We start from the raw sequence: 15420 nt of genomic DNA on the forward strand, positions 1-15420 counted from the left end.
TTTTCTCTCAGACTTATTCCATTCTTATGACAGCTTTATGTCAAAGATGAGATTGGCTTAGCTTCTTTACAATGTGTTTGATTTGTGTTTCAGGTTCCCAGACGATGCAGTGCGTCTACGAAATCCCCACATCCAAGAGATGGAACAAGATATACTGTACCACCTGGCACTAGGCTCTGGGTCCCACGACCTGGTAGAAATGTTCAGTGATGTGCGATTTGTCTGCATGGGAGGAACACCTAAGCGCATGGAGGGTTTTGCTAACTACATCATGGATGAGATTGGACACAAGCTACCAGCAGGAACCACCCTCTTGGATATTTCCTACCATTCATACCGATACTCCATGTATAAGGTGAATTTAATGTACAGTACAATATTATTCTATGGTTGTCCTTCGTGTTCAAGAACAGCAGGTCCTAAGGCCACATAGGCAGGAATTTGCTTAAGGTGTAGAAAATGTCACCAACACAAAAGTTGCACCCTGAATTATCGAGGTAAGTGATAGAGTATTGAGGTGTAACCCAACGGATAAAAAGGACACTTGCCATTTGCAGAGTAAATTGATTTCAATGAAGTTTTAAATTTAAATTTGATGAGGCTTCTTTTAGATTATTTCACTAATACTGATTCATTTGATCCATAGTACAGTACAGTACAGTACACATATTCCATCCACCCTTTCTAACACCCTTCTTCATTTCCAAACTTCTACAACAACATGCTCTCATCCTACATGTATCATTAGAAAATTTCCTTCCCATTGTACCATATACCTGTACAGTCATACATTTCCTTCCCATTCCCATTGTACCATATGAAGTAATACATTTCCTTTATACTGTATCTTAATTTCCATGTAGTGCAGTATATTCAGTGGCATATTCCCATTTCTCTTATCCAACAGTGTGTTCCCTTCCTACGCTAAATTTTACTTTACTTTATCCGTTTGCCACTGATTGGCTCATTAACCGCTTGGGTGATCAGTTACGTCTCTGTTATGCACTGTTGGCAAGTACTGGGCATGCACTGGTTCCAGTATGTATCTGTACCTGTACCAGTGTGGTATTGAATGGGTTTACACTCAGTGCCAACACAATGCTATCTGACAGATTATTCCAAGAGTTCACAGCTCTCACTCAAAAAAAGTTTGCCCCGGCAATTTTTTAACTTGTGACTTCTTCAACATTAAGCCTCTTGTGAGACAGCTCCAGATACAGACATTCGACTGAGTAATGTCCTCTAAATCACCCCTTGCCCGCCAATATGGTAAGCGAGGCAATTGCAAGTGTTCTAATCTCTCTGGGTAGCTGAGGTGCCATAGTCTCTAGCATATCTTGAGGACCAGACAAGGTGACAATACAGTATTCCAAAAAGGGAAGCACCTCACTTTTGAAGAGAGTCACAAGGGAAGGACCACCAAGGTATCTGAACGACCTTCTTATAAAGCCCACTAGCTTAGTTGCTTGATTCACCTTCTTCCTACAATGGCCCAAAAACTTCTGTTCATTGACAACATACATTACCGTACACACCACAATGCTCACTCTATATAGCATTCTGTATACGTACATTTTCATTAGAAATAGCATCATTTCGTTGGTGCTACATTGGTAACATATGTATTTTTCACCAATGTATCAAGGGTTCAAATCTTGTTTGGCCCAGACACACATGAAAAGGGTGCTATCCAGTGTGACCCTACCAAACATCACAGATTTCCTGGAGTCCATTCAGTACACATTCACACATTATTTTTCTCTTTTTGTGTTGGTCTTCTTTACATTACAAGATCCTTACATGGTGTGGCATAACCTTGTGAACTATTTCTAGGTTGGACCAGTGCTGTGCTTCTCACATGGGATGGGAATTCCCTCTGTGGGGATTCTTCTTCATGAAGTGATCAAACTTATGTACCACGCAAAGTGTAAGAACCCAATCTTCTTCCGACTTGGTACCTGTGGTGGTATTGGCATTGAGGGTGGCAACTTGGTGATTACAGAGAGTGCTGTGGATGGCATGATGCAGCCTTACCTGGAGTTGGTGAGTCACTTGGAAGTGGTTGTTTAAAAATAAGACTGTATAAGAATAAAGGAAGCTGCTGTTAGGATATTAACCCATGCAAGGCAGCTCCCATTTATATTTATCACTCATTCATCGATCATTTGTTCATCCACTTTTGGGACTTCGTAATGTAACTGTATTAATCAAATTATTATGTAACTTTTTACATCCATCTGCAACTCTTTTTTGTTTTTTCTGAACCAATGCTCACCAACAGTATTTTTCCTAAATACTGTACAGTACAAATTTCTCTAATTTATATACATTGTTTGGAATTCTGTCTTTACTCTTTTTTGCCAATATTTAGCTTACTAGCCAATAGGTTGGTCGCTGAATTCTCTGTTGCATACTTTTGGCTTTGAATAGTTTAAATACCTTAGGTACCCTATATTGCCTTTATTTAACCCCCATCTTTCATATTGATCAGAAGAATACATATTCAGTTTTCTTAATCTCTCTTCACATGGATGGTTCCTAATGCTTAGTGTTAACTTCATCATCCATTTTTGTATATTTTAAAGAGAATTTATATCTATGCTGAGGGGTGCAGTCAATAAGTGGATGAAACACTCCTATCCTGTCTTAAGGGTTGCCGGATCAATTCTAGGACACTCCCAAGTCCATTAATTAACACCGATACCTAACTTTACAGTTGGGAAAGTGGAGGCAGTTGAATGTTGTGCCAGCCACACTACTCTTTGCATACCAAAGGCATCAGCCACATGGGCCTGTCACAAAATAGACAGGTTAAAGTAGGATATTTGTGACCCAGCTGGGGGTTGATGACCTGTACCTGGTTGGGCTCTGCCTCATAAAAAAAATATGGTTATACAGTACTTTTGTGCTAATACTGGCTCACACTAGATATATCTTACATTGCCTACTCAGAGAAAATTCAAACTTGGGACCAAAGGACTGGTGGCCTAGTACAGTTTCCTCTCCATCTCTCATCAGTCCATCTTTCTTTTTTTTCTCTTAATGATAACTTTCATAGCTTTTGGCAAAATGTCATCATTAGTTTTAATGTAAATATAGCATTCTACAAAATAAAGGATAGATTTGATTTTTATATTAAAAATGATTACTGTAGGTGTTTTAAATAGGCCACTCAGTTTAACAAACGTGGGCATATAATGTATCAGTCAAAGAAGTGTTTTATTGTTTTCCTTTTATTCTAATACAGGTTGTGTATCCCTTATCCGAAATTCCCAAGTCAGAAATGCTCTGAAATCCGAAAGTCTATTTCATTATATTTATGGTAGATAATACACTGAATATGGCATATATCATAATTTTTACTAGAGTAAGTATGTGTGTGTGTAATGAATAAAGGTAAGACACAGGCTGCTTAGTGCCTCAGATTCAGGCGTCTTGGTGATGCCAAACAGACGGTATTGATTGCTTACGTCTTATCATATATTTTATACCCAAAATGATTCAATTATATTTCATAAAACTACCTGCAGAATATATGTATCCTTATACTGTAAATGAAATATAAATTAATTTTGTGCATAGACTTGTGCCCCATCCTTGCTGGGTGAGCTACCGCATTATACAGGATATAGGTACGGCTATTCCAAAATCCGAAAATATCCCAAATCCGAAACCCTTAAGGCCCCAAGCATTTCGGATAAAGGATACCCCGACCTGTACTATATTATATTTTAGTGCATCAAAAGATGACACTTTACAAAACAAGATACTGTAGTGACTACAGTATCTTATTTTATACATTATTTTTTGTGAAGAATTTCATCTTTATTTGCCAATTTTCAACTCACACAGCCTGTGCTGGGAAAGATGCAGCGTCGACCAGCTATCCTGGATAAGCAGTTAGCTAATGACCTAAAAAATCTGCATTGTGATACAGATCCTTTCTCTGTGACTGTTGGAAAGACAATGTGCACATATGACTTCTACGAAGGTCAGTTGCTTGTTCCTTCATAAGCTATGTTGTTGTACGTTCCTAGTTTACTGTATAGTCTTATGTAATAGACAAACAATTGTTGGTTATGAAGGGTATTGTATTTGACATGGTGCATTGGTATAACCTTATGTACCACATTTGAAGGATATTACACCAACAACTACAGAAATACTGTACAATACTGTATATTGCATCTATCTTCCTTGAGGTGTGAGCTCTTGATTTCATAGAATATATGTTAAAAGCCAAGAGTAAAGGCCTTAAATATGGGGAAGAATTAATGTACTGTACTATATCTCTTGATCAATTTTCAAATACTGTAGTATACTATACAATATAACCAGTGCTGTGTGTTCCTGAGAAGCAAGGTAAGAATTGCTTACCCAATAAAAATTCTAATCTTCAAAATTAGAACAGCTACAGTTTAGTTAACGTTGTACAAAAACAGGAGAGTCGAACAAGAGGACTGTGAGCAGTATATAATTAATATTTAAAGAATATACAGATATGAGGTTATGCGAACTATAAGCACCACTCCGGCCAAAAATCATTTTTCTTATCCCCTAGTCTTCCCATACCTATTGCCTCTCTATTCCAAAGTAATGTAGTTTGTAGGGTCGAAAATTCCATTTCTGTAAAGGGATTGTCAGCTGTAAGTTCGGGTTGCTGGCGTACTGTGTGCTGTCGCTCCTGCTGAGACGCTCCAGTAGTAGCATGCAGTGTATAATGTCTAGGGAACCACGTTGCTGAGTGATTCTGTGTGTGTGTAAATTATTTTGCATGCAATAGTCTTTATTTCCATCATGTAGATCAATTTTGTGCCAGAAAATACTGAGTTTTGATTAATTATGATGTACATGAGTATCATATATCAAAATATTCAAATTACATCAAAATCTAATTACCTCTAAATTGCTAAAGATATGAATCATTTTCATGATTACTGCTAATCATGACAAAATTATTGCAACATAATCCTGAGTATGTAAGCTTCAATTTATTACAAGAATGATTGTGCTATCACAATTAGTTCGAGAGATATAGTGAGTTCCATTTTCCAAAAGTTTAACCATGTTTTCCATAGGTCAAGGAAGATTAGATGGTGCTTTCTGTGACTACAAGGAAGAGGATAAGTTGGAATTCCTGCAGAAAATTCATGATGCTAATGTTGTTAATATGGAAATGGAATCTCTGTGCTTTGCTGCCTTGTGCCAACATGCAGGTATCAAGGCTGCTGTTATCTGTGTTACACTTCTCAATCGCCTCCATGGAGATCAGGTAATGTCTTGCAATTGTTATTTAAATTGAAGATCATGTACAAAAATTTTGTTATACTGTACTGTACAGTACAGTATACATTTTTGTTATATGTTAGTTGTCATACATTTAATACAAGTTACCTTGATGCAAAATTGATAATTGTTGAATAATGTACAATGATCTACATCAGTGCTACTCAAAGTGTGGTCCGCGGACCGGTGCCGGTCCGTGAGCCATCGTCTGCCGGTACGCGGAGAGTTTTCAGAAAAGAAAGAAACGATAGTCACGTTCCACACCACGTGACACTGCCGGGACATCTGACTCGGTCTTTTTTTTTTTACATTTTCATTGTAGTTTTTATATTTATTATGGCTATATTTTTCATTTACTCACTCATGTTAAAAGTCATTGCTATGCAACTAACGAATGCGATATAATGAACAGCAAAACAGCGAACTGAAATACGTATAACAACACCTTCATGATGATGTGGCGTTTGACTCTGTGGGAACCACACCTGGGGATATCAATAGGGCGCATCACCTTGTGTTGCCAGAATTGCCACGTTTCTCGGCCACCAGTTACGCCATATCCACCCAAAACATAAATCTTTTTATTTTAAGTATGGTAGTTATTTAATTTCGGATAAAATAAATGTATGCATCCCATTAAAAGAAATGGCCGATTTTTTACTATGCGTGCCAGCCGTGAAGGGTGTCACACAGCTGGCAACCCTGCTATTCCACACGTGTGGATCAGCAGTCTGTGATGTCAGGTCACAGGTCAGTGGTTAGTTACCATCAAGAAGTGGAACAGAGAGCATCATACGGGTATCTGCGTGTTTGTCATTTGGGACCCCATCCCAACCCACTTTTATATTCATTATATTTTTCCTGTATAAAATAATATTACTACGAATGTTCAAATAATATTTTCTCTGATCGTAAACAATTAATTGTATGGCACAAATATGGTACTGGTCCCTGGCACACTGGGAAGACTTGTTACGTCAATGATGATTGGCCTTAGAATGAATAAGACATCATGTCTTCATGTTTAGTACAGATAGTCTCAAAATGCCCCTGAAATAGGACATATCTCAAAAGATTTTCCTGGGGGGGGGGGGCCTATAGGCTCCGGGATTGGCTCGCTTTGCTCGCCGGTCCGTGGCACATTGAAAAAAAACCATGCCGGTCCGCCACATCAGATAGTTTGAGAAGCGCTGATCTACATGATATATATACAGAGCTGTAAAGTAACTAAATAAATTTACTTGGGTACTGTACTCAAGTAAAATTTTTGGGTATTTACTTTTTAAAAAGTACTAAAATATTTTAGTACTTTTACTTAAGTATGGTTTTCGAATACTTTTACTCAAATAGAATTGAAAAAAAAAATCATAACTCCTTACATGCAAACTAATAATATATTAATTAATTAATTAATTATTAACCACAGTAAAATAGTTGTGTGGGTGGAGCCATGAAGGGTATGGTGTGGGTGTGGGGAGACATCATGTGGTCACATACCTAGAGGTCTCGTGAGATGAGGTGATGTCAGGTCATGTGGCAGTGGCCAAGACAACGGACTTTCCCTTTGATCTTCTTGTGTCCATTATCACCTTGACCGCGCACCTCACTTGGCCTATCCTCTTATCCCCCTCTCCCCCATCGAATCCCCTCTCTTCTCCCCCACCACCTTTCCTTCAGGGGCTTGGTCTTCCCATTAGACATCAGTTGCTCTTTGCATATACTTGAACCTAAAATGAATTTCAAAGAGGCTGCGATTCTAAATTGTTTTATATAATTCCATCTTAGATATAAAGCCTGTATCTATACATATGTGGGAAACTGAGTGTATTTAAAATTCAACTTCAATAACTAAGTACCACTGCCCCCAACCCAGAGGGACAGTTCATGGTGAGTCTTACTATGGAGGCAACATTCATCCACAACTTTCTGCAACTGAAGGAACTTGGTAGCAACTTGGCATGCCCATGGGATGGAATGGGCTACTAGGGTCTTTCCTGACCTTATGTGACTTATCTCTCAAGCTTAACACCCCACTACCTGCATCTGCTGCTTGTGAGCATCTGTTTTGTCATGCTGGGCATATTATTTAATTGATTTATTACACCCCTGGGGGCGACAACCCTAGAGGAATTCCTCCTCCCACCCAGGAGGAGGTGAGCTCAATGTAAACAGTGTCATCTCTGACCACACCCCACAAAACACAAGGGATTCAGTAAATGAGGCAGCTGCAGAGAATGGAGGAGGCCGGAGTCATTACCAAGACCAGAGGCATTACCGAGTTCAATTTCCGGCTTGAAAGTCATGTACTGTACTGTAATACAGTACTAACATGTTCCTTGACAAGAGAGCGGAGTTTGAAACACTACTGAACATACATCAACCCAATAAAGTAGGTGTTGTACAAAAACAGGAGAGATCAAACTGGAGGAATGTGAGTTCAAAATACAGTAAATGAATATGACTCATTTATGAACCTTTCTCAAGAAGCTTGCAAGAGAGGTGTGGTTATCTGTGCTAGACAAGACCTTAGAGCCAGCCAGGTGAGGGTGTGGGAAGAGGATGTTTTTGAAGAATCAAAGTAGTGTAAAATTAAACTACAGGGAATAAACTTACAGTATTTATTGTCACATGTACCTACAGATCCCCAAACTATAGCATATTAAACCCAAGGAACTTAAGAACTTTAATTGACAATGTAACAGTGCTAAACCCTAGCCACCTCCTTGTCATGGGGGACTTTAACTATGCTGACATTGACTGGAGAAATGAATCCAAGCCAAACGACCTTAACAATCCTACCACTCTTTTTATAGAAACTCTGAGAGACAATTTTCTTTTCCAACGTGTTAAAGATCCGATTCACTCCAGGGGGGAGCAAACACCCAAACTGCTGGACCTCATCATAACTAACGAGGAGGCCAAGCTGGAACACCTAGCCCCAGTTGGCACCAGTCGCCACATAACATTGTCCCTTAGATTTAACTGTTACTTGGTTCATGACAAAAACAGGTCAATGTTCAAATATTACAAAGGAAATTACAACCTGATGAAGGAGGAGATACGGAGTAAGGTTACAGTGTAAATGATACCAGATATTTAATATTACAGGTTGACAATCCCTTATCCGAAATCCTTGGGACCAGATGCATTTCGGTTTTTGGAATTTTTCGGTTTTCAGAATGGTTAGTTTTTTTTTTGTTTTTTTTTACAGGGATCAGCCCACCCGGGCACAGGTCACTGACCCACATTGGGGCCTGGGGACTAAAATATAATAATAATAATAATAATAATAATAATAATAATAATAATAATAATAATAATAATAATAATAATAATAATAATTATAATAATATTAATAATAATTCATAGGTCTAGGTCGTGTTTCTCACTTTTGATCTTTTTTCATTCTTGTATTTCTTTATTATTATAATTATTATTATTATTATTATTATTTTAGTATTACAGTATTATTGTTATTATTATTATTGTTATCATTCTTATTTTATTTTTGTGTATTTTTTATTAAAAATTTTATTAACTATGAATAATTATTATTATTACTGTACAGTTAACCCTCACTTTACGCGGTTAATGTAACCCGGAGGGTCCCGCGTAAAGTGAGGAACGCGTAAAGTGAATAACATAACATATGGGATTAATTGAAATGGAGTCCGGGCCGATCCCCAAACTCCACTTTTTGACGACACACAACTATGTTGTAGTAAAAATTTTATCTTAACTTTATGATGGTATGAAAAAACAAGTAATATAGAAGAGGTTAGGTTAGGAAAGATAAAGGTTAACATAGGAAAAATAAAGGTAAGGTTAGAAAACTAAAAATTAGGTGTAACACTTACGGTAGTAGAAGAGATGGGTCGGCATACGGGGATGGAGGCTGGTTCCGAGGCAGAGGGCAGATTACTGGCCCTCAGGTGAATCACCATTACTAGGTGAATCACCATCACTGTCACTTACAGTTGTCAGGGCTTCCCTGACAAATCCCTCAAAGTCACCTTCACTGTCACTATCACTGGCTTGGGCTGGCTGTGGTGGGTTGCGGGCGAAGAAATCTGTTATGCTTTGCTGACGGCTGGCGTTGATGTTGTCGTGATACACCTTGATGTACGGCTCCATAGCCTGCACCAGCCGGGTATGGAAGACTTCATAGCGGTCATCGTCATTGTCGCGGGAAAGGAAGGACTTCATCTTCTCTGCACACTCCATGGCACCCTTAATATCACTATGACTTAAATTGTGTTCTTCGGAGACTGACGCACCTTCTTCCTCCTCTTCACTGACGTGTTCTTCTTCCAACATCTCGTCGGCAGTCACTTCAGGATCTCTGATCACCTCCAGGATGTCGTCGTTGGTGGTCTCGGAGAAGCCTGGAACTGTAACAGTCTGCGCAGCTTCTCTGGCAAGGTCCACTGCTACTGCAACATTCTGAACCTCACCAGTCACAGATTGACTCCTCCTCTCACCTGGTATTCCATGCAACACATGTCTCCATGCGTGACGAATTGTAGCAATAGACAGCTGATCCCATGACTCCACCAAGAAGTCCACAGCTTTCTTGATGTTAAATACTCTCCAGAATTGTTTGAAGAGTATTTTTTGCTGTTCCAACTGTTGATCCTCATCTTCTTCGCTCTTGCTATCGGTGGTGGTGTCACTCAGGTTACGCAACTCTTCCCTGGTGTTGGTGTAGTCGTTCAGGAGCTGGAATTTTTTTGTTGAGAATGCAGCTTTCACATTGCAAATCAACTCCTGGTCCATGGGCTGGATTAAAGACGTAGTGTTGGGAGGAAGGAAGACCACTTTTACGTTGGGGTGACGATCTAACAGTAGGGGCGAGTGTCCTGGTGCGTTGTCCAGCAGCAACAAAATATTAAATGGGACATTCTGTCGCTCACAGAATTTCTTTACATCGGGAACAAAACAGTCATCAAACCAGGAGAGGGACAGTGTAGAGAACATCCATGCCTTACGTGCGGTCAGCCAGTGGACATTTAGCTTGGTCATGTCCATGCTCTTGTAGGCGTGCGGCTTGCGGGCTGTGTGGATCACCAATAACTTGAGCTTACAGGTACCGGAGGCATTGGTGGTAAACAGGACGGTGATGCGTTCCTTCTGCATTTTCCGGCCCCGAATCCTGCTGGCATTCTTCACAACGAAGGACTTGGAAGGTAGCTTTTTCCAGAAAAGACCAGATTCGTCCATGTTAAACACCTGGTCGTCACTGTACTGTCCTTCCTCCATAATCTCACGTAAAAACGGAGGAAATTCCCGAGCCGCAGCACGATCAGCACTCGCTTCTTCACCACCAATGTTTATATTGGTGATCTTGTTCCGGATCTTAAACCTCTGTAACCACCCAGAGGAAGCATTAAAGGGTTTGGGCTCTGAAGTTCCCATCTTTCGTGCCACTGCCATGTACAGTTCACGTGCGTAGTCCTTAACAGAGCGCGTGTCGACCGCCATGTTCCGTCGCGCCTGACGCACCAAGTACCTCACAAGTAATTTTTCTGTCTTGAGAAGCACCTGGTTGTGAAAATACTTGATCATAGAAGCACCTGTAGACTTTGTGATCTTCATGTGCTCCTTTATCTTGGCTGAATCCTTCTTTATAGTCCGGATCGTAGATTCGTTCACGCCATGCTGGCGCGCCAAATCAACCTGCCTTGTTCCTTTCTCCAACTCTTGGATGATGCTATACTTCACCTCGTAGCTTAAGGAACGTCGTGTCTTCTTTGGTTTAGTGCCGCTGGGTCCAGGTAAGGAAAGGTTTCTCTCTGGGGGTGGTGGTCCGGCGGAAGCCATTTTACCGAACAATGGATGCGCGTTTACACGGAGTGGCCTTGAGGGATGAAACTGCCGCGGCTAGGTCAAGCGTCGTCTTTCCTCCCTCCCTCCCTCCCCCGGGTGGACACGTCATAATACTTTAAGCCAATTACAGCTAGCAGCAGAGGGGGGTAGGGATGCATGGCCAATCACAGGTCTGATACGTCATATGACGTCAGTGATAACCCAACAAAGACACACACTGCGCAACCTTACCGCGCCGCTTGCCCAAGCGGAGGGAGGAGGAGGGAGAGGCAGGCAGGCAGGCGGGCGGGTGGCGGGTGGGGCGAATCTAAAAATAGCGTCGCGCCGGACACTCTCCGCGTAATGGGGTTCACGTACGGCGTAATGTGAGCACGTGAGGTTCTGGCAAGGCACCGCGTTAACGTGGAAACGCGGAATGCGGGACCGCGTAAAGTGAGGGTTAACTGTATAATCACTATTATTATAATTATTACTACTATTACATTTTCGCCCCTCAGGCCCCGATGTGGGTCAGTGACCTGTGCCCGGGTGGGCTAAAAAAAAAAAAAAAAATGCACAAAAAACTTTCGGTTTTCAGAGCTTTTCGGTTTTTGGAATTTCGGATAAAGGGTTGTCAACCTGTATATTATAAAATTTATTTCATCACTAACTTGTGTGTTCTTATTTCTTAAATCTTATAATCACTTTAATTTTAGGTTTTATTCATGTCCATACTTTATACACAGGTGTCCACACCAAAGGAGACTCTCAACAAGTGGCAGGAATACCCTCAAATGTTAGTTGCTCGCTACATAAAGAAGCAAATTGGACTGCCTTTCGACATTCCCCAGCGAGAACACCCACAGGTAGTCAAAAATCCTAAACAAGCCCACATGGTTAGGCAGGAATCTGCTTGTTTTGAGTGAGAAACCTTATGTTTCAAGGAAGTGCAAAGGAAGCAAGGTTCTGCAGTACAGTACATATACTGTACTACTGTACTGTATTTGGTATTATTTTGTCTGTTTATTAGCAGACATTTTATTAATGTACGGCTAAAAGTTTCTGAATCCTATTTTATACACAGCAGCGCCCATATAATTTAAGTCAACAGCAATATATATATATATATATATATATATATATATATATATATATATATATATATATATATATATATATATATATATATATATATATATATATATATATATATATATATATATATATATATATATATATATATATATATATATATATATATATATATATATATATATATATATATATATATATATATATATATATATATATATATATATATATATATATATATATTGTATATATACTTGAATGGTAAAACTTAAAGTGAAGTCTGTCTTAACTTTCAGTTTCCAGCATAACATTTTACCATGGGCATATATACAACATACAATACGTACAGTAATTATGGTCAGTTTAGAGACACTGTACCTGTAGTTGTGTAGGAGGCACCATATATAGATTAATGAATGGTTGATTGAATGTAAACACGGAACAAGAGATACTGGTGTTGTATCCTGATTTAAAATGCAATTTAAACAGTAATTAGGAATGTTTTATATTAGACCATTAGCAAGCCTTTACTGCACAGTTTGCCTTTGCTTTTAATTTCTACTCTTTCATTTTGGCATATGGTGGAGTGATCATAATCATACTCAAATTTGACCTACCCAACACTACTCTACCGGTGATACTTGATCTGTCACAATTTGAAGACTTATTTTTATCCTGTTCCTTTCTTCACCTATTTTTCTGTCTTACACAATAACCATCCAATTGCTGACATAACCTTACAATTGTGAGGTCTGCAAATTGTTGAATTTTCCAGAAGTACAGTAACACTTATATTCCATAACTTAGATATTGAATAACTCTTCATAAATCTGTATTATAAGTACAGTTAAAGGTAGATTAGATGGAGTAAAATTATCATAAAATGAAGAAGTCTGAACAAAACGGTAGATGCTGTACAATATATATTACACAGGTATATATACAGTAGAGTACTGGACTGTACCTGCATTGCATTATCACTTAATTTTTGGCTCTCTCAGATATTATATATCCTTAATTATTAGCTACCTTTGGGATGGTAATATATCATATCATTTATTCATAATGCATGTACTGTATACCCTATACACTCTAACCCCTCTAATTCAGGCTTCGCTATAATTTGAACATTTTGGCAATGTTAACTTACAGGATCAGCACTCGGCAATTTTTCGGCATTGAGCCCCAAATTTTCAAATTCCACAGTACTTGTGAAATGTACTCACATGTCCAGTAATTGAAACCTGTACAGTATTCCCACACATAGCCCCTTTGTTTGAATGTCCTTACTTACTTACTTTTATCCTCTTCACCACTGATCAGCTCGTTAGCCACTTGGGCGATCTGTTACGTCTCTGTTACGCACTGTTGGCAAGTACTGGGCATGCACCGGCTCCTGAATGTATCTGAACCTGCTCCAGTGCTTATCCAGTTTGGTCTTGAAAGAGCTCACAATAGGTGCCATCACAACACTCTCTGGCAGGTTGTTCCAGGAGTTCACAATTCTCACTCCGAAAAAGTTACCCCTCACAGTTTTCTGGACTTGCAGCTTCTTTAACCATGAGCTGTGTCCCCTTGTGGGGCAAGCATCTGCCAGCTCCAGGTAAGTGCACTCAACTGAGTAGTGCCCTTTGAGATGCTTGTACACCTCAATTAGATCTCCCATTGCCTGTCTGTGGTATAAGCTAGGCAAGTTCAGGCTCTCCAATCTCTCAGGGTAGCTGAGGTGCCGTAGTGCAGGCATCAGTCTGGTGGCCCTCCTTTGGACAATTTCAATCAACTGACAGTCCCTGGCATATCTCGGGGATCAGATGGGGTGACAATATTCCAGGTGGGGAAGCGCTTCACCCTTAAAGATCGTTATGAGGGACGGACCATCTAGATATCTGAACGACCTTCTTATAAGACCTAATAATTTAGTCGCCTGATTTACCTTTTTCTCGCAATGGCCCGAGAACTTCAGTTCATTGTCAACGTATACACCAAGGTCCTTTTCACATTCCGTCTCATTTAATGCAGTCTCTTCGTCCCGTTGGGACATATGATACGCCTCCTTACCGTTGGTATGTCCCAGGTGCAGCCTCTTACACTTCGTGACATTGAATCTTAGCAGCCACTTCTTCGACCATTCTTGAAGCTCACAGAGATCCTTCTGCAGCTCTTCACAGTCCACTTGGTTCTTAATTTCCCAAAATAACTTGGCATCATCTCCAAGCATCTGTTTGGAGGAATGTACAGCTTCAGGCATGTCATTTATGAAGCAAACAAACAACAGCGGGCCCTATACACTACCATGTGGTACCTGCTTTTGACAGGTACAGGTGATGATTTCGTGCCATTAACCACCACACACTGCTTGCGGTCATATAGAAAGTCTTCTATCTACGCTTGGACATTCCCCGAATCTCTTACCCTTCCAGTTTAATTTTCAGCCTTTCATGGGGTACACTGTCGAAAACCTTGGCAAAATCTAGGTAAACATTGTCGATACTACCACCCTTTTCCAGAATTTGGGTCCAAATATCCATTACCTCAAGTAATTGTGTCAAGCAGGAGTGCCTTGGCATAAATCCGTGTTGGCAATCATTTACAAGGTTGTTTCATTGTAGATGTTCCATCATGGCATCTCTTATAATGATCTCAAGTACTTTACATATTATGCTTGTTAAGCTCACTGGTCTAAAGTTATTTGTGAAGTGACGATCGCCCTTCTTGAAGATAGGACTCACGTAAGCCATTTTCCAATCACTGGAGACCTTTTGTTCATCCAGGCATTTACTGAACAAGATCTTCAGGGGCTCAGCTAGCTCAGTGCACAACTCCCTTAGCACTCTGGGATGCACCATGTCTGGTCCTTGTAAAGGTGGTAGTCAACCAAGGTAAATAAATCTTTGTTTTGTACAGTAATGCAATGCCACTAATGTTTTCACAACTCCCCATGTATCATTTGTGTGGTATAATGCAGTGTTCCATCAGAGCTAACATAATTTAATCATGCATAAATGCAGATACATTATAAGTTAAAGTAATAAAGGCAATTTTGTGTAATGTCTGAATTATCCACATCAATTGACAAAATGTCCAAATTCATTGTCCAAATTAAGATGCTTTGAGTAATTCAACAAGGGTAAAACTGAAGTTGTCTAACTAGAGGGACTCAAGAGTATATTATAAAGTACTTTCTTTGAGATGATAAAACATCACAACACAGGCTGGTAATACAGTACAGTACTCTAA

General features: G+C 39.6%; 1 protein-coding gene across 4 annotated transcripts in view; it reads left to right on the forward strand.

Moving 5' to 3' along the window:
* Positions 1-15420, forward strand: part of LOC121874874 (uridine phosphorylase 1-like) — a 67555-nt gene that overhangs the window by 41507 nt on the left and 10628 nt on the right. For 3 of the 4 annotated variants that reach the window (XM_042379190.1, XM_042379191.1, XM_042379189.1), the window contains 5 exons: positions 94-355; positions 1834-2043; positions 3853-3991; positions 5079-5272; positions 11838-13450. In XM_042379190.1, the coding sequence (XP_042235124.1) occupies positions 94-355; positions 1834-2043; positions 3853-3991; positions 5079-5272; positions 11838-12017 (985 nt within the window). In that variant the 3' untranslated portion in view covers positions 12018-13450. Of the gene's footprint in view, positions 1-93; positions 356-1833; positions 2044-3852; positions 3992-5078; positions 5273-11837; positions 13451-15420 lie in introns of those variants that run through there. The other variant, XM_042379192.1, reaches the window with a different exon arrangement.

This window comes from Homarus americanus, unplaced genomic scaffold, assembly GCF_018991925.1.
Source record: "Homarus americanus isolate GMGI-L3 unplaced genomic scaffold, GMGI_Hamer_2.0 scaffold56009, whole genome shotgun sequence".
Taxonomy (NCBI): Eukaryota; Metazoa; Arthropoda; class Malacostraca; order Decapoda; family Nephropidae; genus Homarus; species Homarus americanus.